The sequence below is a fragment of the Apodemus sylvaticus genome, chromosome 5 (genome assembly GCF_947179515.1).
Source record: "Apodemus sylvaticus chromosome 5, mApoSyl1.1, whole genome shotgun sequence".
NCBI lineage: Eukaryota > Metazoa > Chordata > Mammalia > Rodentia > Muridae > Apodemus > Apodemus sylvaticus.
Window position 1 is genome coordinate 104,183,428 of NC_067476.1, and position 23,960 is coordinate 104,207,387.

A 23,960-nucleotide genomic window follows, 5' to 3' on the forward strand; every position below is an offset into this window, starting at 1 on the left:
TAGGGAAGGTTGCATTTCTACAAGATGTGACTTACCAGTTTAGGCAACAAGTTCTGTCATACTTATTACTCTCTTACTCACAGATGGGGGAGGTCAGAATCCAGCAAGGTCAGGACTAGAGCTTAGAGCAAGATTCTCCCCCTCAATACTTTTCTCCTGTGAGGTTCCCTGCTGCTTGCTGAGAGTGTCTAAGCAATTTGCAGAGTAGCTGAAAGATTTTTTTTTTTTTTTTGACAGCATCTCATTGTGTAGTCCTGATTCCAGGCTGGCCTCGAACTTACAGAGACCCATCTAATTCTTCCTCCTGAGTGTTGGGATTAATGGCATGAGCCATAGGTTTGGCTAAATGTGTAGCCTAAGATAATCTCAAACTATTGGTTGCAAACCTCCTGCCTCTGCATCTTTTTCAGCATACCACATATCATTGGTTGTCCATCACAACCAATCTAAACCAGGTTTGTCATACACAGGACATATTTAGGAAGCTTTGATAATTCTTATGATGATATATCATCTATAAAGACATGTGTGGATGTGCCCGGGACTGCCGGCCCTGAGGGCATAGGCCTGTCTGGCAGTGAGCTGCCCAGTGGACAGGGGAGGAAGTTTGCATCCCAGAATGTTCTCCAGGTTTTCATCGCTTCAAAGGCAAAATGAAATCACCTCCGAGGCTTCACCTTCGTACTCCTTGGTTTTTATTCTGTTTCTTAAGTGTTGGGTTGTATCCTCTCCCTCCAAATTCAGGTGTCCTAGCTCCAAGGACGGGGAACGGGATCTCTTTTTTGAGATAGGGTCTTTAGAGGTTAAAATTAAGCTGAGGCTGTGCGATGGTGCCCCAGTCCAGTACTAACTGGTCTCCTTCTCCAAGGGGGGAGATTTAGACACTGACACTGCAGATGGGAGACAAGACCCATGATGAAGGAGGATGACGGGATGACTGTCACCCAGCTGAGATGGCTGGAACAGAACCTTCTCTCAGCTCTCAGGAGGAACCAGCCACATCAGCACCACGGAGCCACACCCACAGCCTCTGGCACAGGCAGTAAGTCTGCACTGTTTAAGCCACCCAGTCTGCAACATTGTTACAGTGGCCCTAGGAAAGGAACACAGCCACTCTTGTTACAGCATCCCTTCCGCAGTGAGGAAGAAGACCCTGATCTTGTTGGACTCTCAGTCTTAGAGCAGCTGGTCCTGCAGCCTTTGCCGGAAAGAAAGACAGGCGGTGATCAGCACGTCAGAGCAGCAGGGATGTGAGATGGAGCGGGAGGGGGTGGCCAAAGCCAGGAAAGGGTGTGTGACTCTGTGGACCTCCTGGCTCTCAGGGGCGGGGCAGGCTTATCGAATTCCTCTCTGAAAGGCCGGGAACACATGAATAATTGCAGAGGTTTTCCTGGGTGCACTGTCCCTGGTTGGGTCCTGCTTTACCCTCATAGGTGTGTAATGGAATCAAATGTGACTCCATTGCAGTCCCATGTGGTGACTTCTGTCACTATCGGAAATACAACCCACTCTTGGAAAGAAACTAGATTATGGGTCAGTAAAGGGTGAACAGTTGCTGATCAGCTGCTGATTGTTCCCTGTGGGGAGCTCTCCACATGTCCTTTCGATTGATTGCCACCAAATTACCCACGGCTGCCAACGCTGGGCACTGGGTTTGGATTTGTTATTTAGATTGCCTTTGCCTGGGGTCCTCTGACAGTGATGTGGCAGCGATGAACCCAGAGTAGGTTTCAACATGGCACCGATGCAGGCAGAGGCGCTCCCGTACACTGAAGGGCCTCTCTGTGCTTCAATCCAGGAGACACAGTCAGTGAAGACCACGGAGGGGAGTCTTACCTTACACGGGTGAGGGTCCACTCCATAGGTCTCTAATGTCTGGGCCTTTCTTAAGAAATTCAGCTCCGAAGTTGCTGGTGTTTGACCACTGGAATGGAAAGGAGATGGTCTCAGGGCTGTGGTTCCAGCGACTCCCCAGGGGTGAACTCCCTGTTAGGAAATGGTTGGCTGGGTGGGCTGGGCTCTCTGGTGGAGCAGCTGCAGCACCTTGGAAGCTTGGCCTGTTTATTATAGACAGCTGAACAGGGACATGGGTTTTACATACAGCTGAATGGTGGAGGCAAGGTTAGCTAATCTTGCTCGGAGCAGTCTCTGTAGGAGAGCCATCTTCAGGCCAAACACATCGCGGGGGAAGAAAGTTACTGTGGACATTTTCTACACACACACGGTCAGCAGTTTCACTTGACCCTGAGGAAGGCTTTGCCATCTCTCTGAGTCTCACCTTGGGTGGGAGGAGGCTTTCTCACTCCCACTGGGATGAGGCATTTAAAAAGAAAAGATGTGATTAGAGTGGGCCACACATTCCCATTTTGGCCAGAGAGTGTTCAGCTTGGTTGTAGAACCAACTTAGAGATGCAAGCTGGGAGGCTAAACCTACTCCATCTTGGGCCTCCATCTTAAAAGAAAAAAAAAAAAAAAAGAAAAAAAAAAGAAGAAGCCTGAGCACTTGGCCTGCAGTAGAATCCAAGCTGCACCCCCGTCCTAGGAAGGACCCCGTGCCTTGTCCTCGGCCAGAATTCCTCCTTAGCTACTTCCTAGCAACAGTTAAATCAACATCTCAGACATACTTTCAGACCGTTTGTGAGTGTTCGTGGTCTTGCTTCAGAGCACCCGCCTCGCCTGTCAATAGGCATCCTGTTAGATTCTTGCCTACTGGACACCCTCTCACTCCCACTCCCTATAAATTCTTGCCCTGCTGAGGGTTCGAGGCTGCTCTGCCTTCCCTTCCCGTCCCGCCGTGTCAGGGTTGGGTTGGAGGAGAGCCCAAGCCCGAGCTTATAATAAAGAGACCCTAATGCTATCCCATCGGAAGGGGCTCATCGGCCGTCTTTTGGAGGTTCCCGGATGCTTTCTGGCATAACAAAGTCTAAGGTTAAAGTTCAGAGCGAGGGCTAGAGGGATAGCAGCAGTCAGGAGCACTGGTTGCTATTCCACAGGACCTGGGTTTGATCCATAGCACACACATGGAAGCTCACAACCTCCAATAACTCCGGTCCCAGGGGATCTAGTGCCCTTTTCTGGCCTCAGAGTGCTCTGTGCACACACCGCGCGTGCATAGACACCCATGCAGTCAAAATACCCACATGCACAAATAAAAAGTAAAAATTAAAAACAACCCACAAAGTGAAACAGGCTTCATAATGAGTCTGGTGGGCTCAGCAAGGATCAGGAGGGGCTTCTCTAAGAGGACAGTCCTCTGAGATACAGGCGAGGTAGACATGCTAGTCTGGTGGGCTCAGTGTGTACAGCAAGGATCAGGAGGGGCTTCTCCAAGAGGACAGTCCTCTGAGATACAGGCGAGGTAGACATGCTAGTATGCAGCGTCTGTAATCTCAGCAGGTAGAGGAAGGGGGTGGCTCAGGAGTTTAAGGCTTGCCTGGACTACATGAGATCCTGCCTCAAAAAAAAATGAAATCAAAACAAATAAACAAGCAAACATCATCACCAAAACCCTAAAAGAAAATGCAGGGTGGACAGGGCTAGCTGTTGTGAGCTTAGTGTCTTATCTCATGCATGCGCGCGTGTGTGTGTGTGTGTGTGTGTGTGTGTGAGAGAGAGAGAGAGAGAGACAGACAGACAGACAGACAGGATGACTTGCCAGAATTGGGTCTCTCCTGCATGGGGCTTGGGGATGGAATTCAGGATGTCATGTTTGGCATCAAGTGCATTTACACACTGCATCATTTCACTGGCCAGATGTTATAGGAATTTTTTTTTTGAGACGGGGTCTTACAATGTCCTTGACTGGTCTGGAAGTCACTTTGGATAGGCTGGTCTTGAACTCACAGAGATCTCCCTGCCTCTCTCTTTTAAGTGCTGCAATTAAAGGCATTTGTCACTGCACTCAGCTGATGAGATTTCAGAGACAATGACTTTGTGGTATTTCATAATCTGCAATACTGCAGAGGCAGGGACCACATGTCTGTAGGCTGGCTACTGCACACAGCTTTCTCATCTGTGATGTGACATGGGCCACCATACAAAGGGTTTGGTGTACACTTTGAGTGTCACTCAATCCTATCTATTGGCCAAAAGGGCACAGGAATGTGGGACTCTCAGGAGAAGCTGCCCTGCGTCTGCACCCCACGGCTCTCCATGCACAGGGTGATGCTATTAATGGAAACAAGCCAGCTCCCGCTGTCTGAGGGGCCTTGGCATGGTTCTCCTGCCTGCCTCCTGGAACGTGTCGATGAAGCCACCACAGAGTCGGTGGTGGCAGTGGCTCTGGGCTCATCTGCATGCAGAGTCCTGGATCCTGGAAAAGCAGACTGAGTGGGGAGGGCAGCTTGTAAACTCATCAGCTCTGATGGCTGGCGGGCAGGAACAAACATTGTTCACTACTAAATATATCATTTGCCTAAAGTCATGTGGCAGAGCAGGGGGGCGAGCCCACCCAAGCGAGAAGCAGGCCAGGCTCCCTCAGGTGTTCCCCTGAAGAGGCAGCTGTCCCTTGGTGCTGTGACGCACCAGCCGCTGTGCCACTTCTGGAAAGTAGATCAAGAGACAAGTCTACAGCCTGTGCCCGTGGGAGCTGCCAAAGTCGCAGGAAGGAAGAAAGAAAACCTGGGCATCTCCACCCTAGGAGAACGAGGCAGAGCCTGGGTCTGTAGGTATCAGGTGAAGGCAGACCCCTCATCTACCAACGCGCCTGAGATGCAACGAGGTGTTTGGAAAATGCCCGAGTGGCAGGAGCATGGCTTGTCACCTGTCTCCTAGAAGTGTCTTCACTCCATGTTGAAGGAATCCGCCCCTTGGAATCGGTTAACCTCTGGAGCTGGCTCAGCTCTCCTGGGTCTTCACAGTAGCCATCATTTCTTGAGGAATTCCTTGCCTTGAACTAACTCTCTGCAGAAATGCCCCCCACTCCCTAACAGCCTACCCTCTGAGCAGCCAGCACACATCCATGATGGGAGCCCACAAGCAGGTCTGTGTCATCCCGATGTTTACCACAAGGGGTCACCATTTCCCTAACAGTGACAGGGTCGACCCCTATAGTCTGCAAATGCTAAGGAAGCTTTGGGTTATGTTTGTTCATAAAAACCTTTGAGCAAAGACGAAGGTTTTGGGGGCACGGGCAAAGTCATGGTTTGGGAGGCTCTGGTTTAAGTTCAGAATTATGAGAGAGAAGCTCCCCGCCCCGAGCCAGGACTGTCCTTTCCCAGAACAGGAAGTTCATGAACCCTATTATAGGTTAAGAATTTGCAATAAATATATTCCCATTCTTATCCGCTGCCCTATTTCCAATTCTCCCATAGACACATAGAATTGGTTTGATTTGTTTCTTCCTAGAACATTCTTCTGTGAGTAATTCAGGTTGCGATTACAATTTGTGACTTTCTTCTTATTTTGCTTCTTTTTAAAGTGTCATTATTTATTTAAGAAAATAATAAAGAAAAGTAAAAATAAACAAAATTCTTAAGTGTAGTTTAAATTTAATCTATCTTTTATAGATTAAAGGTTAATACATTTTTTTTGGATTATTGCTTAATTGTCTTAGGAAATCCAAAGTCCTAAAAGGAAAATGAAATTGTGATATAATGGTGACCCAGCTTCTTGTTTGTCTCCAGCGTGCATTCCTTTGTGTCACGTAGTTTATCCGTCTGGGAAACCTGTGCTCGATCGTCATATATGATGTAGAGTCCAGACACTCTACTGTTGATCTTTAAAAATCACTCGCTACAGAAAGTCGATTTCACGTGGGTGAAAGGCTGCATAAATGTCGTTTATGGTTTTGCATAACATGTGTAGGCTAAGCCAGGCTGAGGGACAGCCACTGCGTCTCTGCTGTAGGAGCCTCAGGTGTGCTGAAGCGACAGTCTCCACACCAAAGCCCTAGACGAAAGGCAGGGAGACCCTGGGGCAGCTTATCATCTCCCGTCCAGGCCACAGCCAGGTCCGATCATGCTTGGCTTCCGAGATGAGAAAAGATAGGGCACGTTCAAAATGGTTTCGCTGTAGACTGGAGTGTCATATTTAAGCCCTGGCCCAAACTGCTCTTGGTGAGGAGTTTCGCCTCACTAGGAGAAGGCTGTGCTGATAGTGGGTCCCTGAAAATTAGGTCCCTGGATCACCTTTGCTGAGAGCACCACTCTGTGTGAACACGTACTCTTTGAGAGCAGAGAACTCAGCCCAGAGCTGTGTGTTCAGTGGCCAGGGCCCTGAAGGAGTGTCGCATACCTGAGTTCGGTCTTGTGAATCTCTGCAATTTTCTTTTCCAGTTTCTCTGAATGTTTCGGGAAAAATTGGAACTTGGAGCTGTAGCCTTCAGGGTGTTTTCCCGGGTCATAATCCCCAATCTCCGCTTTTCAAAGGCAGAAAAGAAAACAACACGATTAGCACACAGCTCAGCAGCCGAGGCGACCCTGAGCTTGGCCCTTGGCTGGTAAGAAGCCAGGCCCACAGGGAGGGGGCGTGTGCTTTCCTTCCCCCTCCCCCCCCCACCCCCCACCCCCCCCCCCCCCGCCATACACTCTGGGTTGATATTTTTAAGTTAGATCAGAGAGGCAGTACACCTGACTTGTTCTCTGAGGCCACAAGTAAATCTGTAATAAAGGAGGGGAAGCCTGTAGTGTGCCCCTCAGCCATTCAGGAAGGCTTGGGAGCCACACGGCAGCAGCACACAGTGGGCGTGGTCAGGATGACATGAACTCCTGTGAGCCAGGTTAGATACCCAGATCCCATCCTGAAGGTTTTAGTAGGCACAAGAGAAGCTGCTGACTAAGTCTCCAGCCCAGTTCAGCACTCAACCCTCAAGTCCACACAGCCTAGGATGAGTACATTCAGTGTTCACCGCGGGCTCAGCAGGCAAGCCCTTCCAAGAGGCCTGCCGCTATGGAAGTGGTTAGATCCCAGGAACCAAGTACAGCAGCACCCAATTCTAAGGCTGATTGTCCCGTGTTGTGCCCAGTGCCACGCCCAGGAAGTTCAATGTCTGCGGCTGTGGGGTCTCTGGGAGCTCATGTGAACACTGTCTTTCTCCACACGGGTGCCCCATCTGAATGGAAGCTCAGGAAAGAAAAGAGGAGCTTCCAGTAGCTTCCTGGCTCTCTCTCCTTCTCTTGGAGAGCCAAGTACATGTCAGCTGAGGCAGGGCAATCGCTGGGAGGACAGCAAGGCACAGTGCTGGGCCCTGTGCTTTCCCCTGGTTGAGTCAGGGAACTCTCAGAAGCAACTAACCGAGAACCTGCAGAGAGCCTGCTGGTAGGAGAAATGTCAGACCTGTGGAAGAGGGCTCTGGCTCTGAGGGACTCTGGCTCTGAGGGGCTCTGACTCTGAGGGGCTCTGGCTCTGAGGGGCTCTGGCTCTGAGGGGGTTCTGGCTTTGAGGGGCTCTGACTCTGAGGGAGCTCTGGCTCTGAAGGGCTCTGGCTATGAGGGGATCTGGCTCTGAGGGACTCTGTGTCTGAGGGACTCTGGCTCTGAGCGGCTCCAGCTCTGAGGGGCTCCAGCTTTGAGGGACTCTGACTCCGAGGGGCTCTGACTTTGAAGAGGCTCTGGCTATGAGGGACTCTGACTCTGAGGGGCTCCGGCTCTGAGGGGCTCTGACTCTGAGGGGCTCCAACTCTGAGGGGGCTCCGGCTCAGAGGGGGCCATTCCAATACCAGCACCAGTCCAGTACACATCAGAGCTGGGCACAGTGCTTTCCACTGCAATTATGTCACCTTCCAATTTATCCAGGACAAAGTGTGGTAGTGGTAGATGTCTGTAGCTCCAAGTCCTGGGGAGTCTGAGGCAGGAGAATCAATCGCTTGAACCCAGGAATTCAAGTCCAGCCTGAACAATATTGTGAGGTTATAATTAAAAAACAAAAAACAAAACAAAACAAAACAAAAACCAAGAACCAAAAACCCAGCCAAAACTCCAATTCCTTGGATATTTCTGTTGTTTAACAAAAGAGATTGCCTTCCTTGAGGTAAGAGTGACCTTGAACCTTGAGGTCATTTACTTTGATTTTATTTGAAAAGCTTCAAGGGAAAAATGTTGATGTTGGCCACCAAATACTTTTTTGAAAAAAAAATTGATATAATTATCAGGGTGGACCTGAGGAAATGACTTAGTTAAAAAAGTTTATCATGGCCACCAGAACAGGCCAGGCTTCCTTTCAAAAAGAAAGGGGGACTCTCTGGGTGCTTCGGATGCGTGAGCTCCTGCTGCATTCCCAACTTGACTGGTACTGGAACGGCTCCTCAGCCCCTCTTACCACAGGTCTGACTTTCTCCTACCAGCAGGCTCTTGGCCTCAGGTTCTCCATTAGTTGCTTCTGAGAGTCCCCAACTCACCATCAGGGGTTCATGTTTTTAATGGAAACTTCATGGTTTCACGTCCAAATCAATTCTGTGGCTAATGACAGTTTTAGGCAGGAGGACTAAGAAAATTCTGAGGTGGCTCTTGACCGCCCTCAGCATTTTGTGAGAGAAGGGCCTGGAGGATGCCCCACACTTTCTTGACAGATTACCACAGCCGGTCTGGAAACCAGCAGCTAGAGGCTTGGCTCTTTCTTGTCAGCATCAAGAAATGGCTTCTCACTTGAGAATACTTGAAACATTGAGCACTCTCAGCAGAGAGATCTGAAAAATAGATCCCAGGATCCCATCATGCCACGGACTTCAGCGAGTTTGAGTAGGGTGGGAACAGTGATTCCTGATTCCTCCCTGGTATCCCAGAAACATTAGCATGTAGGGTACAGCACAGCCTGCAAAGGTGGAGAGGACTCAGGGGGCTACCCATGAGGCTTTGGGTGCAGGAGGGAGCTGGACTTTCAGCTCTGGATGACCCAGGCAAAATTCTTTAACTCAGACACTGCTTCAAGTTAGAAGCCGTTTTGATCTAAGAAGTCGTCATCTGTGGTAAATGGAATAATGTAATCAGGACTTAGCATGAAAAGCAAATTTATTCTGTCCAAAGTCATTACCTTGAAGGATATAGGCTGCTAACAAGGCGGCATCCGATGTTTTACAGAGAAGACGGCCGTGGTAGAGATCCCTTTTGATCTGCAGGAAGACTAAGTACCTGTGGAGACAACAGAGAACGAACTAGAAAGGATTGCTTTCATTGCTTTTAAGATGCAAATATGTAATATAAGCCTATCAAAATCCTTGTCAGGACATTTTTCCTACATTAAAATTTTTTTCATACCATAAAACGAATATATTTTCTATTTCCTCTCAGGCTCACAGATACTTTACTCTGCACTGTTAATTGTTTAAGGTTCAGATCAAAAACTTACTTCTATGGCTCAACATAGATATTATCACTTCCTGGTATAAGCATCCCCCAAGCCCCCATTCCACACCACCTCCACAGTGCTGGGATCTAGGGGGAGCCAGTCCCTGGTGGTCAGTTAAAACCAGAAAAAAGCCGTGCTGTCGGAGATGGGGGGGATGGGCCTGTCTTGGCCTCTAGAGTGGAATGGTGGGTGAAGGAAGAAGCCAAGGGAATAGATCAGGCAGGGCTTTCAGTAGCTGCCCCTGCAGATTACAGGCAGAGGCCCATCGGATCTCTCCAAATGCAAACAAAAAGTGAGAGGTGAACGGGCTGCCGAGAGGGCTAGGCGGGTAAGAGCACCTACTGCGCATGCTTGGTTCCCTGTGGGTAAGAACACCTACTGCGCATGCTTGGTTCCCTGTGGGTAAGAACACCTACTGCGCATGCTTGGTTCCCTGTGGGTAAGAACACCTACTGCGCATGCTTGGTTTCCTGTGGGTAAGAACATCTACCATGCATGCGTGGTTCCCTGCGTCCCTTTGGGTGGCTCACAACCTGTTGATAACTCTAGTTCCAGGGTATCTGACATCTTGATCCCCCTCCTCTAGATACACACACACACACACACACACACACATACACACACACACACACTTTAAGATAAAGCAATTAATTAAAAATGTGAGGAGTGGACTCATGTAAGAGCATGAAAGCAGGAGGAGCCTGTGGCTAACATCTCTTTGAACACGGAATGTACGAGTGAGGTAGAGACAGGGTTTTAAGAAGAGGAGCCGTCCCTACCCCGAGCACCTATCTGGTAGGGCAGATGCTGCATGGTTCACATCTAATATCTCATTTAATTCTCACGTAGCACTTTGAAATAGGTGCTATTCTTACCTCAGCTTTGTCTGGACAAAGCTGAGGCTTTAGTGGTTTTCTCACAAACAACTAAATGGCACAGGCCAAATCCATGACATCAGCACTCCTGATCTGGCTCTTCGACACTGCATCATACCGCCCTCTGAGACAGTAACTGCTCTGTAGAGTCTCAAGCAGTGGGAAGGTCCCTGACACAGTGGGATGGTTTGGAAGTGTCTTTACCAAGAGCGTGTTGACAGATGACCACATTCTCACAAGTTTCCCAACAAGAGCAGTCCTTGAGTGGGTCCCCGTGGCCAAGAGGCCCATGTGGAGGAATAAAAATACAACCTCCGATCTTTCACACACCTGTTTCATGAGAAAGTGCTTGGTTCTCTACCTCTTGAGTAAGTGAGGGCCTTAGTGATTTGCTGTTATGGACAGGACAAAATGGAAGTGATTGGCTCGTCACAGAGTTAGTATGGCCGCTTTGTCCTTTCTCCTGAGAATACCTACACTGCTCTCCAGAAGGGCCCTGGGGGAAGAGAGGATGCTTTCAGCCATAAGTTCCCTGAATGCCTTCAGATGAATAAAGTCAGATGACTGATCCTGAGTCAGAAGCTACCAGCTACATCACCCTGGACTCTCAACCCATATAAGTTCTGAGATGGCCAGTTACTCTAGGGTAAAGTTGATGGGCTTTGTTAGACAGCCACATATGACTTTAGCACGCCTGGGGAACAAGGAGTAATGGAACTATTATGCACCCCCTTGAGTTCCACTGAATTCGATCAGCAGGATTTGGGGCCTCTTTGGATAACTGGTTTCCTCTGTTTTATATTCAGCCTGAATTACATGCCCAGTTAATCATGTAAAAAACGCCCAAAGAGAGAGAGAACCCTCCACAATGCAACTTTTGGAGGAGGTAGAGAGAGCTCTGGGCACCGAGAATGGAGACTCAGCCAAGATCAAGCAGCCACCCAAGGCCCTCCTTGGCCTCGCTACTTGAAGTACAGCTCCCACCAGCAATACTGGCATTACTTGGAGCCTGTACCTTGCTTATACCAAGCTCCTCATGTGACTTGCACGTAAGAGGCAGAATCTGAAGAAATGCAGAAGTACTTTGGTACTGTGACCAAAGTACCACTGTGATCATGTCACTATGTGGTCCCTTCCCCAAGCCAGAAGAAAGGGAAGGAGTTCTGTCTGGGAGTTCGTAAGAGCCCTTCCCCTCCTTTACCAAACTCGCTTGGCCCAAATATTCACTAAGGAAAACTGGCATCATGCAGTGACTACTTAAGATGGATCTATCAAACCCAGCCTGTCTGCACTCTGCTTCCCACGGTGAGATGCCACACGGTGTGTGGGAGAGGCGAGTGAGCGAGCATTTCCCTGCCTCTCCGTTCCAACTCCCACCTTCCATGGTTTTGGCAGGATATGGATCAACCCTTTGCCCCCAACCACTGCTCACTTCCTGGGCTTAGACTCCTATACCGTTCCTTCCCTGCTGCTCATCTGGAACTGAAATCTGAGACAGGACATCCTGGACTGATGGAGGTGTTTCAAACAGAACCCACAAATCTGGATGGTGATTCTCTACGTCAGACTGAGGAATATCCTATCCTTCCTCCCCCCAAGGAAGTGTGTCAGAGGTGCGCTGTGGGGTGAGAAAGCTGCTCTAGAGTTTCTGATCCTCACTGTATGCAAGGTGCCAGGCTGCCTCGTGCGGAAGACTGCTGCTTTACACTGTATGGGTTTTTCTGGTGAGCTGGAATGTATGCAGCTCTGGGTGGCTAGGAGTCCTTTGGATTTCTGATGTTATTAGGACAGCTGTAGGGGCCTCAGGGGTGAGGTGACAAAAACTCTCAAGCAATGTCAGGTCAATGGAGGGAAAAAGAAAGGGCAAGTTATGCCCTAAGGAAAAGTAGTCATTAGAACGTAGGAAGAGATGAGCTCACAGAATCATCCACCAACATCTTCACGAGGTCCCTTTGGTTTTCTCCCACAGTGGTGTCCAGAAAGTTTTGGGTTGACTTGATGCTGAAACTGTACCCCACATGATCACAGCATCATTAAGCCCATGCTCACGAGACTCCGGTGCCTCCCACCATACAAGGCCTATGGGCCTATCTTGGTGTCCTGTTGGACGGCAACAGGAAACAAAATCCTAATGCCGGCCCCTCTCCATCCCTGAGTACACACCACGCCCCAGACTCTGCTGCTGCACTCTCTGCCTCACACAGACATCCAGAACCCCACTAGTAACTGCCATTTCTGTCCCATTTTCATACACGAGGAAACTGACGGCCAACAAGGACTGCTGTCTACCCTGTCTTGTAACTAAAGATAATCTGAGATTTAATTCCAGCTCTTCCTGATTTCTTAGCCCAGGGGTTGGCACACGGGGCCTGCTGGTGTACTTGCTAATGGAACCAGGCTTGACTGGGACACGGCCTCCATCACTCACTGATGTGTCATCTATGGCTGCTTCCGAAAGGCACTGATGGAACAGAGCAGTTGTGACAGAGACCATATGGTTCCAAAAGCCCAAAACACTCATTTTCTGTCCCTTTCCGGAAAGGTTTGGCAATCCACGTTAGCCTAATGGAGGCTCAAATAATATTAATTGAAAGGATAAGAGCCTGGGGACTCTGTGCTGCTGATGCACAGATTCATCCTATGGAATCCCTTTACTGCCTGTTGTGTGGCAGGTCCTCTGCTTCCCGGTGAGATGGTTCCTTTTGGTACTTGGTCTCTCAGAATTCACCCACCTGCTGTCCCTGGTGAAAGAAACTACTGGTGCCTCAGCCTCCATTGTCTTGGCCCCATCACCAGTTTCAACAAGAAAATCTACTTATTATTAAAAAAAAAAAAGACAGGAAATGAACCAGGATTTGGAAACTAAGTTTGTGCTGCGGGAAGGTCTCAGTGGAGAAGGTGGGGTGGAGGTTCCCTCTCTCCGCTCATCCCTTCCTTCCTTAGCCTCGGTTCACAGGAGTGGCTGAGATGGCACTGAAATTTAGGAGTGAGATTGCCAGGGGGAAAAAACCCAACACACTGACAACTAAATTAGTTTGGCAGCAAGGTGGGATGATGCGAGGAGGGCTTGGAGCCAGGAGTGAATTATGGGTACTGAGTGAGGCTAGGGCAGGTACCCACTCTCCTCAGATAGTAGGGATGTGAATGAGGAACTTGGAGCTAATTCCATGGCTTCATGGAAAAAAACTGCAAACCAGGCCAGGCACCCCTCGGTTCATTCGCTGACTTAGCAGCCGTGCAGGAAACTGCACTCTGGGGAGGGAAGGCTGGTGGGGGGGGTGAGAAGGGACTGTCTGAAACGTGAGAGGGGATGCATGCAGATGGCGGAGAGGCGGGCACACTTGCCACTGTCCTTGAAGTTTGCTGACTTAGTGCACATCCTGGCTGGGATCCCATTGCTGCGTTGACATGGCCCATGCAATCGGTGTGACAGGGAACACACTGACTGCCCAGTGCAAGGCTCCCTGGGGGCTGGAAGTGTACCCAGAAGTGTAAGACCCTTTACAGGTCATGGAGATATAAGGCTGGAATCTCAGCCTCAGCGCTAGGGAAGTGGGGTATGGAGAATTGTGAGTTCAAGACCAGCTTATGCTACATAGTGACACTTCCAAAAACAACAAACCATACCAAACAAACCTAGGCCCAAACTGAGCTCTGCCTGGACTTATTTATGGTATACAGAATCTGTGATAATAAATGTTTAGTTTATTTATATGTCTAATTGTTTGGTTTTGTGGTTAGGGGTTTTCATTGATCATATCTATCCACAACCACCTCCCTCCAACTTCCTCCAGTGCCTCAATCCAGGACACACAGTCTTACGTAAGCCTGATTGACTGACCCCAAAGTTTCAGTTTCTTTTTTTAATTTAAAAAGCTTTTTATGTGTATAATTGTTTTGCCTGTGATTGTCCCTTTGTACTAGATGTGTGCCTGATATCCAAGGAGGCTAGACAGGGCATCAGATCTCCTGGAACTAGAGTTATAGGTGGTTGTGAGCTACTGTGTAGGTGCTAGTAAGCAGACTTACATTCTCTGGAAGAACAGCCAGTACTCTGAACCACTGAGCCACCCCTCCAGCCCCCAAATTTTCTTTTTATTGTCTCTCTTTCTCTCTGTTTCTTTGTCTCTGTGTGTCTGTGTGTCTGTCTGTGAGTGCATGCATTCACAGTGTGTGCAGGTGTCTTTAGGGGACAGAGGTGTCAGATCCCAGAGGAGGTGCAGTTACTGACAGGTGTGAGCCGTCCAGTGTGGGTTCTGGGAGCCGATGTAGATCTCCGTGAGAGCGCTATGTGCTCTTAACCTCTGCACCATCTCTCCAGCCCTGGACTCAAGTTTTCTATGTAGCCAAGTATGATTCCTGACCTTCTGTCTTATGGGCATGATTACAGGCATGAACTAGCACTCCTGGACTGAAATATTTTTATTATTATTATTGTTATTGTTATTATTATTATGTTTTTCTTTTACAAACAATAAGGAGGAAGATGATGACGATGATAAAAAGAAGAAAGATGAGAGGAAGGATGAGGGGGAGGGAGGAGGAGATGGGATGATGATGACAACGACGACTACGATAATGACGACGATGACAATGACAAGGGCTGAAGAGATGGCTCAGTGGTTAAGGCACACACTAATCAGTCATAAAAACTGGCACTTAGGGCTAGAAGAGATGGTTCAGGCTCACAACCATCTGTAATGAGATCTGATGCCCTCTTCTGGTGTGTCTGAAGACAGCTACAGTGTGTGTGTGTGTGTGTGTGTGTGTGTTTGTGTGTGTGTATAATTGGCATTTAGATCCCAGCACCCATATTACAAGCTTGTAACTTTAACACTGAAAGATCTAGTGACCTCTTCTGGCCTCTGCATGGGAGCAGGCCTGTACTCACTCACATAATTGTATATATATATATATTCACGTACACACACATACACACACCTAGTAAACTGGTTAATCCTCCCAACAGTTTGCATATGCAAATATTACCACCACCCCCTTTCTGTGAGTTGTTGGGAGGTCAGTGAAGCTATATGGCCAAAGCCCTGCAGCCAAGAAACAACACAGGCTGGACTTGAGCCATCAGGACTATGTGGCTTCTTGGTAGGAGGGTCAGTACGTTAAGATAATACAGTTACATTTGATTTTTAAAAAATCGAATCATGAGCTCCTAAAAGCCAAGAAAACCAATAGTAAACCTTGTGTCTCGGGGCAGTCACAAAACTGTTAGATCAATCCCTTTTGGGCCCACTTGGGGCCAGCGAAATGGAGAGACGGTAATGCTGGTATTGATAGGAGGCAGGGTTCTGGCTTTAACAACAAGCATTAACTTTGGTCTGACCTGGACAGGAGTGGACAGGGCCTGCTCTGCCTCTCTCAGCAGAGAGAACAGGGCTCGGGTCATGAGAGGAAGGAATGCTGACAAAACACTCAGGTGTTTTCACTTCTGTAAACAAGATTGGTTGCCCCAACTGCACAGGTTGTGCTTGATTGATCACACATAGGGGGGAGGTCTGCAGGCAGGAAGTATGTCAGGATGTATGCTTACCCCTGACTGGATGAAGGCAGGAAGTACGGAACCTCATGAATTGTGCTAACATAATTTGCAGCTCTTCTCTGGGGATCCCAGGTATGGACCTGGCCAGTTGCTATTGTCCTGGCCAGGAGTTAATAAAGCTTGCTTCAAATCTGTCTCACAAATCATGGTAGTGGTCTTAGTCTCACCCAGTGCAATTAACACACGCGCATGTTCAAACAGCACACTAGGATCTACCTGTTTGGATTTAGACTCACAGTGTCCCCCACCCTGCCTTTTATGTCACTCCTTGGTACTTCCCGAGTCCTTTGGGCCACTGGAGACTATTTCCAAACTTGAAATCAAGCAGCAACACCAAAGCCATCCACAAACCCATCAACAGAGCCACATTATAGGTAAGAGGAAAGCTGCCTTTGAGCAATTAGTTACTCCAGATCCCTTGTAGAGAGAGCAATTAGAGATGCAAAAGAAAGCGAGAAATTCCCGCTGCTTCACCTCTAGAGGAGGGGAGCAAAGAAAGTGTGTGTGTGTGTGTGGGGGGGGCAATAACACACAGAGACAAGTTCTACCCAGAATGCATTCCTCCAAAGAGGGGGGCTACTTCCAGATCCAAGGCTCCCACCCTGCCCAAGAGCAGAGGCGGCTGGGAACTGATGTTCAGCCTCACCTGGTTATTTCCTCTTTCAGGGCAGCGGGGTCAGCAGGGTAAAACTTCACACGGAAGCACATGGTGAATGGCGGCTGGGCTGCGGAGGAAGAGGTGTCAGTTAGGAGAGACCCTCTCAAGGAGATGGCTGGGTTCCCCTCCTTCTGGCATGCACAGGCCCCCCAACCATAAGGAAAAGAAATCCCTTTGTGGATTTCTAGACAGAAGACTCAGCATCAGGGGTGCTGGCTGGGGACCCAGGTTCAATTACCAGCACCCACATGGTTGCTTGCAGCCATCTGTAACTCTGAGTCCAGGGGACCTGATGGACCAGGGACTCTTGTGGCCTCCATGGTACCAGGCCCGCACATACCGGGCATGTAGGCTAAACACCCACATACATAAAATGACTTAATAGCCTTTTGTGGGTGCACTGGGGCAGTAGGAAGTTACATATGTAAACCATATCTTACTACCCTCGGGGGTTCCACCCACCCTCCCCACAGGTAAACCTTAGCTCCTTCTCCAATACTTACATCTTAGCTGCTTTACCACTGACTTTGTAAACTCCAGCCAATGCTGAAACAGAGAGCACAAGACAACAACCCCGGTGAAAAGCAGGGCCACATGCAACCTACTTTATCCTATTGAAATGGTGAGACAGAAGGCAATCTTCCGGGACGCTTCACAACAGATGTGTGGAGAGGGAAGCCGTGTTCTGAGATTGTACCAGCCGTGAAGGGGGAAACTGTCCTGGCTTCAGCCGCCATTCCCAGGGCTCCCGGAGACACCTCCCGAAGCGGGGTGCCAAAGCTTTGAGGCCTGTTCCTGGCAGGCCCGTGGGCAGAGATAACTGTGCGTGCTTAGTGTGCTTGGCTTGAGTATGGAGCTGCTGGACTTAATGCTGGGCGTGCACCGTGTTAAATGCCACCCTCCTTTGGCAAACGAGTGGGGTGGAGGGTGTTGGTGGCAACTCTGAAAAGTACTGATGACAAGAAGAGATTTCAGAATGGAGGGGAGGTAGATGGCTGGTACATACTTCCATTTTTGTCTGAGTAACATAGGTAGCCAGTGCTTGTGTTATTCAGGATTTCCCGGCACACAAGGATGGTTAAGGTCTTAGTTTCTTGGGATAATTACCTGTAACCAATGTGCAGGATAGTATCCTGCCCCACATGTTTTTTTTTTTTAAATATCATGTGTATTGCATGTATGTCTGTGTAAAGGTGTCAGTTCCTTTGGAAATGGAGTTATAGACAGTGGTGAAGGGCTGGGAATTGAGGCTGGGTCCTCTAGAAGAGTAGTCAGTGCTCTTAACGGCTGAGCCATCTCTCCAGCCCGCCTCCCCATGGGTTTTTATAGCTAAAATATAGGCAAACTACGTTTTTCATTTTCTTGTACAGAACTTAAGTTTGAGGGAAACCAGCAATGAGACCATTCTAACCTCTCTCTTTTTAAAAGATATTTATTTGTGTGTGTGTTTGTGTGTATGTGTGTGTGTGTGTATGTATGTATGTATGTATGTATAGGCCAGAAGAGGGTGTCAGAAACCCCAAAGTTAGAGTTGATGGTGGTTGTGAGCTGCCCATGTGGGTGTTGAGAACTAAACCCGGGTCCTCTGGAAGAGCACGAAAGTGCTGTTAACAGCTGAGCCATCTCTCCAGCTCCAGATCACTGTAGATCCATTTCCCAAATCTGTGTGGGTTCTTGATAACATTCATTACTCATACCTGTTGCTTTTACATTAGGCAAGAAACTTGTCAATTGACAGAGAGCTAAAACTGCTACTATTTGGGGTTTGATTGCTTGGAAGTAGCTTAAAGATGCTAGCTGTAAGTTCTGGAGGACAGGAACGGACTCGTTACCACATAATCACCAGGGCCTAGAATGTGGGGCAACACGTAGTTGTGGAATGGGCAAAGGGCGAGGTTTCTGAGTGCCCTCTTTCCTGGCTACTTCTGCGTAATGTACTGTCTTGGCAGAGGCTTTCTCCTGCAGGAACGCAGCCAAGGCCATGCAGACCATCCTGGCCTCTCTCGGTTCCCAGTTCTCACCTTCCGGGCTGGGCTCTGGGTCATGGAGTTAATGAACCCACTAAGAGCCAGGACTGTCAGCTCCACATGGATAATCTGGCCTGACATTCTGCTCTCTTGCTTCCTCTGATCCGAGCTCCCACGAGGCTGGCAACTTATTATAGCCACTCAGCGTGGTTAAGAGGCCCTTCTCACATTACACGGCCCACCGCAGCTCTGCTTCGCAGGGAAGCAGAAGCAAGAGGTGCAACTGCACAGAAGCGACCGGGGCTGTGGCTTTGCCTGGGCAGGTACAGGAGGCCTGTCTGGTTCACAGCACGCTAGGACTGTATAGAGAAGGGAACAAGGCAAGTGTCGGGGGCATATAGTACACAGACCTTTAGACTGGCAGGTAAGAGAAACAAGATAGAAATAATAAAGAAGACAGGGGTGATATGATGTGCCTCAGCCTTGCTCGACGGAGGGTTCATGAGCTCAGTTACAAGGAGGCCCCTCCCCCTGACCGTAGCTTTTGTTTGGACTGTCTGGAGAACTCAGGAGAGGACCTAAACTGGAGAACATCAGGAAGGCTTGGAAAGCAGCCACAGCTCGTCGGAGGGACTCTAGAGATCCAGTGGAGAAATCCCAGCAATATGGTGATGGCATCCTGTACACGGAGTCCCAGAATTAATAGCAAACTGAGACCATGAGGCAGGATCAGGAAAAGAGGCAAGAGTCAGAGGGAGACAGGTCAAAATGGAAGAATCTTCATGTTTCGAGGCTTGAAAGGGTGCAAAAAGATGGTAGAGAGGGCAGAGGCTCAGACTGAGCTGGAGACAGAGGGCACAGCATGAGGCAGCTCCTCCAGAAGACAAGGGTGGGGAGGTGGGAGCCCCAGGACACCCAGTGAGCAAGCAGCGGTGAAGATCAATGCGAGCTGTTGAGACCACCTCGGAGCCAGCGGAGGAGGCTTTCCTCACACCTCTGGGAGCGAGGAGCTCACTTGCTGTATCCCGACCACGAATTAGTGGATTTAGAATAAGTCCTCATCATAGATTGTCTAAGACCTCCCAGGACCCTCTCAGGCCTCTGTGCGCCATGTTCCTTTTCTGAGGCTCAGAATCACCCCAACTAGGGCTACTTTGTGACTTTACATGATACCTCAGAAACTACACAGCCTACAGAACCAGATAGTGCTGGGCTCCAGGCTGGCCTTGCCACTTACCCTGTCTTAATCTATTCATCTGGAGTCTTGTCGTTGGACTTAAGCGTTGCTCAGGGGAACATGTGGAGTGCTCTTGATTTAGCACCAGGTACCACTTGGTGCTCAGTTACATCAGCCTGGTGGGGCTTGGCTGACAGAAGGCTCTCTGCAAGGGGCATATCTCTTCTTTCCCAGCCTTCTCCTGTTCACCCTCCTTTAATCTGGATCAACTCCACAGTCATCCTTTTCTCCTCAAGCACAACCTACCCTAACTGAGAAAATAACAGGAAACATTTGCTCCTTGACCTTTTATACCACCAGCTCTGGGGGAGATGAAGAGATCTTGGTGTATATAACCCACCCCCAGGAGAGAACACTGAGCCCAAACAAACACTGGGGGAAAAGAAAAGCCAACGCCCCAATCTCCCACCACATCCTGGAGAATGGTCACATAATGCAGTGAGGACAGGATGGTTTCTTGTTCTCTGTGCACTTAATGGTCACATGCTAAGACCCAGAGCTAAGGGCAACATGTCAACAGAGTAGAGCAAGGGACAGACTTTGAGGCTAAATTCCCATGATGCTGCTTGTAGCTCTGCCGGGCAGGGAGAGGCGAGATACATACATGGAGAGCAGGGACTGGGCTAGTCAGAGGAAAAGGGTATGGTAGGCATCTTAAGAGTCTTTTCTAAAACTCATGTCTTTAGTACACAACCCTAAATGGATCCGGAGGACAAAGTGGCTCAGACAACTAAAAGATGAACAGCGTCTGTCTGTGGCACGGTGAAGGACCTATCCACTTTCCCTCAGCATCTGTCATTCTGGGTAGTGCTGAGATGCTGTGCCTTTTTAGTGGCCTGAGACCCATGATGATGGCAGAGACAGCCCTGTGAAGGACTGTGGAGGGAATCTTGGACCTAGGAAAGGAGGTCCTACAGGATTCATGAAACTGTAAGATTTTGTGATGATGTTTGTGGAGACTGGAGCGTGGGTGGTGAGGGAGCAGGAGCGCACAGCCTGCACGTGTCTGCATATTTTCCCACTTCCTAGGGATGCCAAATAGCACATCCTCGCAGTTGGCAGAGGGGCAATGAATCACCTGCAGACGTGCAGGTGTCTGTAGGCTGGGAAGATGAGGGTGAGCATCAAGGCGTCAACTTATCCCCTCGGCGCGTGTTGACGGAACGTCAGCTGCTTTCCAGGCCCTGCACTGGCTCCATGGAAGACAACGACTGATGAGGTACAGTCTGTCTGACCCTCTTGAACCTGAACTTCTGTGGGGACAAAGGCTGTCAGTGCAGTGCAGGAAGTGCTGTGACGGGTAGGTATTAAAGGACGTGCTGGGCTATAGGGGATCTATGGCGAGGTTGGGGGAGACTTCCTGGAGGAAGCAAAAAGCCACGAATGACCTTAAGTATGAAAAAAAGGTAGCTTTGGGGCTGGAGGGGGTGGCTCAGTGTTTAAGAGTGCTTGTTGCTCTTGGAGAGGACCCAGGTGCAGTTCCAAATACCCTGGTCAGGAAGCTCACAGCTGCCTGTAACTCCAACTCTAGGGGATTCAACATGCTCTCTAGCTGCTGAGGGCACCAACACACACACACACATACACACACACACACACACACACACACAAACGTACACATCAATAAAATAAAAATCCATCTTCAGAAAACCAAACCAAACCAAAAGGAAGCCAGGAGGAAGAAAAGGAGAAGCATGCTCCAGGCAGAGAACTGAGGGACTGAAGGGCTGAAGTGGGAGACAGACACGTCTGGAGAGTCATAATGTCTGGCTGGCCACAGGAGGGAGGGGGCAGACATTATGGGATGGTGATGCTGGAGATGATGTAGGGGCCCAAGGGAAATGGATATGTTTCTGTCTAGATGCCAGCCTTGGTGAAGGCCCATAGTCCACAGCTGCCTTTACTGCACAGACCAGGGAAAGAGCTATAGGCCTTGCAAGGTGCTAAAGGGCTCGTCATTTTGGCTCTCTGTTCTGCCTAGACCAGTCTGGCATTGCCCATCTACCAAACCAGGACAAGATCCCTGAACTATAGGTCAGTCTGTTTGCTAGAAAGGAAGCATGAGATGCCTTCTCTCAGCACTGGCTACCAGCTATACCTCTAGCAGACAGCCATGGCAAACTGTTTAAGCTCTTGACTGCCTTTTTGCCATCTGTGAAATGCCAGGTTTCCTCAGCTGAACTCTGTCTGGTGGAGGTGATGTTCAGGTTCAGTGCTATGAGTTGAAGCAGTGACACCAATTAAGGGTCTGGGTGGTCCCCGACCCCTGAGGCTAAGCTTTTCCTGGGAGTCACATGCAACCAAGGATTCGGGCCGATTTACTAAGCCTGTGCTGTTTGTGGTTTGAATTTTGACTTACCCGCTGCTTATCCGGGTCCACAAAACGAATCCCAAAGTAGTCTTTCTCAAGTAGGTTCAGGTGGTGGCAAAGGAGATCAAACAGGTACTGGCCTTTGGCATCTCTCTGCAAAGAAAGCAAGCTCTGTTGAGAGGTGTGTATTCTTCAGGGTGGCATGTGTATGTGTGTGTGCACACGTGGACCTGTGTGTGCATACACACATGGAGGCTAGAGGTCAATGTGGACTGTATTCCTTTTGAAACCGGACCAGACTGGCTGGACAGCAAGCTTCTCTGGCACCGCCGAGCCTGGCTTTTAATTTTGTTTTTATAATTATAAGGATGATTTATGATTTGCATATGGATATGACAGTAGTGCACACTCATAACTGTCCTTTACACTGTAATGTCTCACATGGTCTCTGGAATTCTGAGGGCTTTAGCACCTGGGAGACAACAACGTTCCAACTCAGGGTATCAGGATTCACCCGCGGGGTATCAGAGTCCAGCCCTGCTCTCCATGCCCACTGCCAGTTCCATTGGTCAACCCACACCTCTCCTGCAGCTGGACTACTGCCTGAGCCTTCGAGCGCATTTTCCATTCTCGCGCTGCTCAGTCCTTCTCCACAAAATAACCAGAGTGATCCAGCTCAGGTGTGATGTCTTTTGTTTGCTGAATAAGTGATTCAGGCACAGTATGAGCCATTCACATGTGCAGAATAATATGCTACTAAGTTAGTCCCCCTCCCCTCCTAGCTGCACATGGTCTTCCTAGGAGCAACTTGCAAACAGACTGTTATGTAATAGTCTATACGCAGGTACATCTATAGGCAGGGATGCTGACTCTTTTTAAAATACATCTCATATATATGTGTGTATATATATATATATATGTAATTAGAATATATATTTTAAAATATATATGGTGTGTGCACATCATCGCTGTGGATGTGTGGAGGTCAGATGACAACTTCAGGATTGGTTCTCTTCTCCCAGCGCATGAACCCAGGGATTGGTACTTGGCTCATCAGTCAGGCTTGGTGTCCGGCACCCTATCTGTTGAGCCATCCTGCGAGGCTTTAACATACATTTATAACACACTTCCCCCAGCACTGGGGATGCAGGGGATCACAAGGGCACTTCCCCGAGCTTCAGTCTAAACCACCACACTTTTACATACTGTTTCTTGGTTTGTTTTTTTTGTTTTGTCTTCTACAGGAGCCGCATGGCAAATCCTTCTATAGTAGTGCACGAAGCTGTGTCTCGGAGTTTTAAACTACTGTGCATAGTCTAATGAAGCTAATGTTGTTTGCCCAGGTCCACATTAATGGAGCCGGTCTATGAGCAGCAATGCGGCCGTGATCTGTAATTACACCGCTCACTTCTGCCTCACACGGTCAGTGCCTCCCCACGCTCTTGGATGACGTCCTCACTCAGGTCAGGGCCTGTGCCGTCCTACACAGCCTGGCTCCTGTCCTCTTCCCGAGTGTCATTCTGTCTGCCACACTGGCAGCAGTCTTTCTGTTCCTGCACGAGCTAAGGATCTTCTGCGTCTGTGTGTTCCTGCCTGGGTCACAATTCCTGTGGCTCCTCTCATCCTGCTCTTCTGAGGTCCTGGGGTCACAGCCCCTCTGCACAGGCGTTTCCCCCCATAGACTGGCTAGGCTCCCCAGCTCTGCACCTGCTTTCCTGTTTCTGTCCCTCATGACATTAACAACTCTCAAGTTAACCTTGCTGACTTGTTCTCCCCTTGTTTCTCTCTCACTGCCTCCTTCTAAGGAGCCTTCTCCAGAACTTAGTGCAAGGTTATACAAGAAGTGCAGGACTTCATAGGATCTGTTGAATAAACCATTCAGTAAAGAGAGGGTGCACTGGATGAAAGGCTACATAAAGGTGTAACTCAGACCTTCTTCTTCCCAGGCCTGCCTGGGTAATCCTAAGTGAGCCAGGAGGAGAATGCCTGACTGGGAACCCTCAGAGCATCTGGAGCCCTGCATGGCCGCCTTTCCAACTGTCCCAAGCTGTGTCTGCAGCTCACTCAGATGCC

The 23,960-nt window shown here is 49.1% G+C and overlaps 1 protein-coding gene across 1 annotated transcript in view; it reads right to left on the reverse strand.

Moving 5' to 3' along the window:
- Window positions 1-22,040, reverse strand: part of Frmd5 (FERM domain containing 5) — a 39,232-nt gene extending 17,192 nt beyond the window's left edge. The window contains exons 1-6 of the mRNA XM_052183411.1: window positions 21,936-22,040; window positions 16,876-16,918; window positions 16,361-16,439; window positions 8,968-9,065; window positions 6,235-6,358; window positions 1,837-1,924 (exon numbers count right to left, since the gene is read on the reverse strand). Of these exons, the coding sequence (XP_052039371.1) occupies window positions 1,837-1,924; window positions 6,235-6,358; window positions 8,968-9,065; window positions 16,361-16,422 (372 nt within the window). The 5' untranslated portion in view covers window positions 16,423-16,439; window positions 16,876-16,918; window positions 21,936-22,040. The remainder of the gene's footprint in view (window positions 1-1,836; window positions 1,925-6,234; window positions 6,359-8,967; window positions 9,066-16,360; window positions 16,440-16,875; window positions 16,919-21,935) is intronic.
- Between the last annotated feature and the right edge of the window lie 1,920 nt (window positions 22,041-23,960).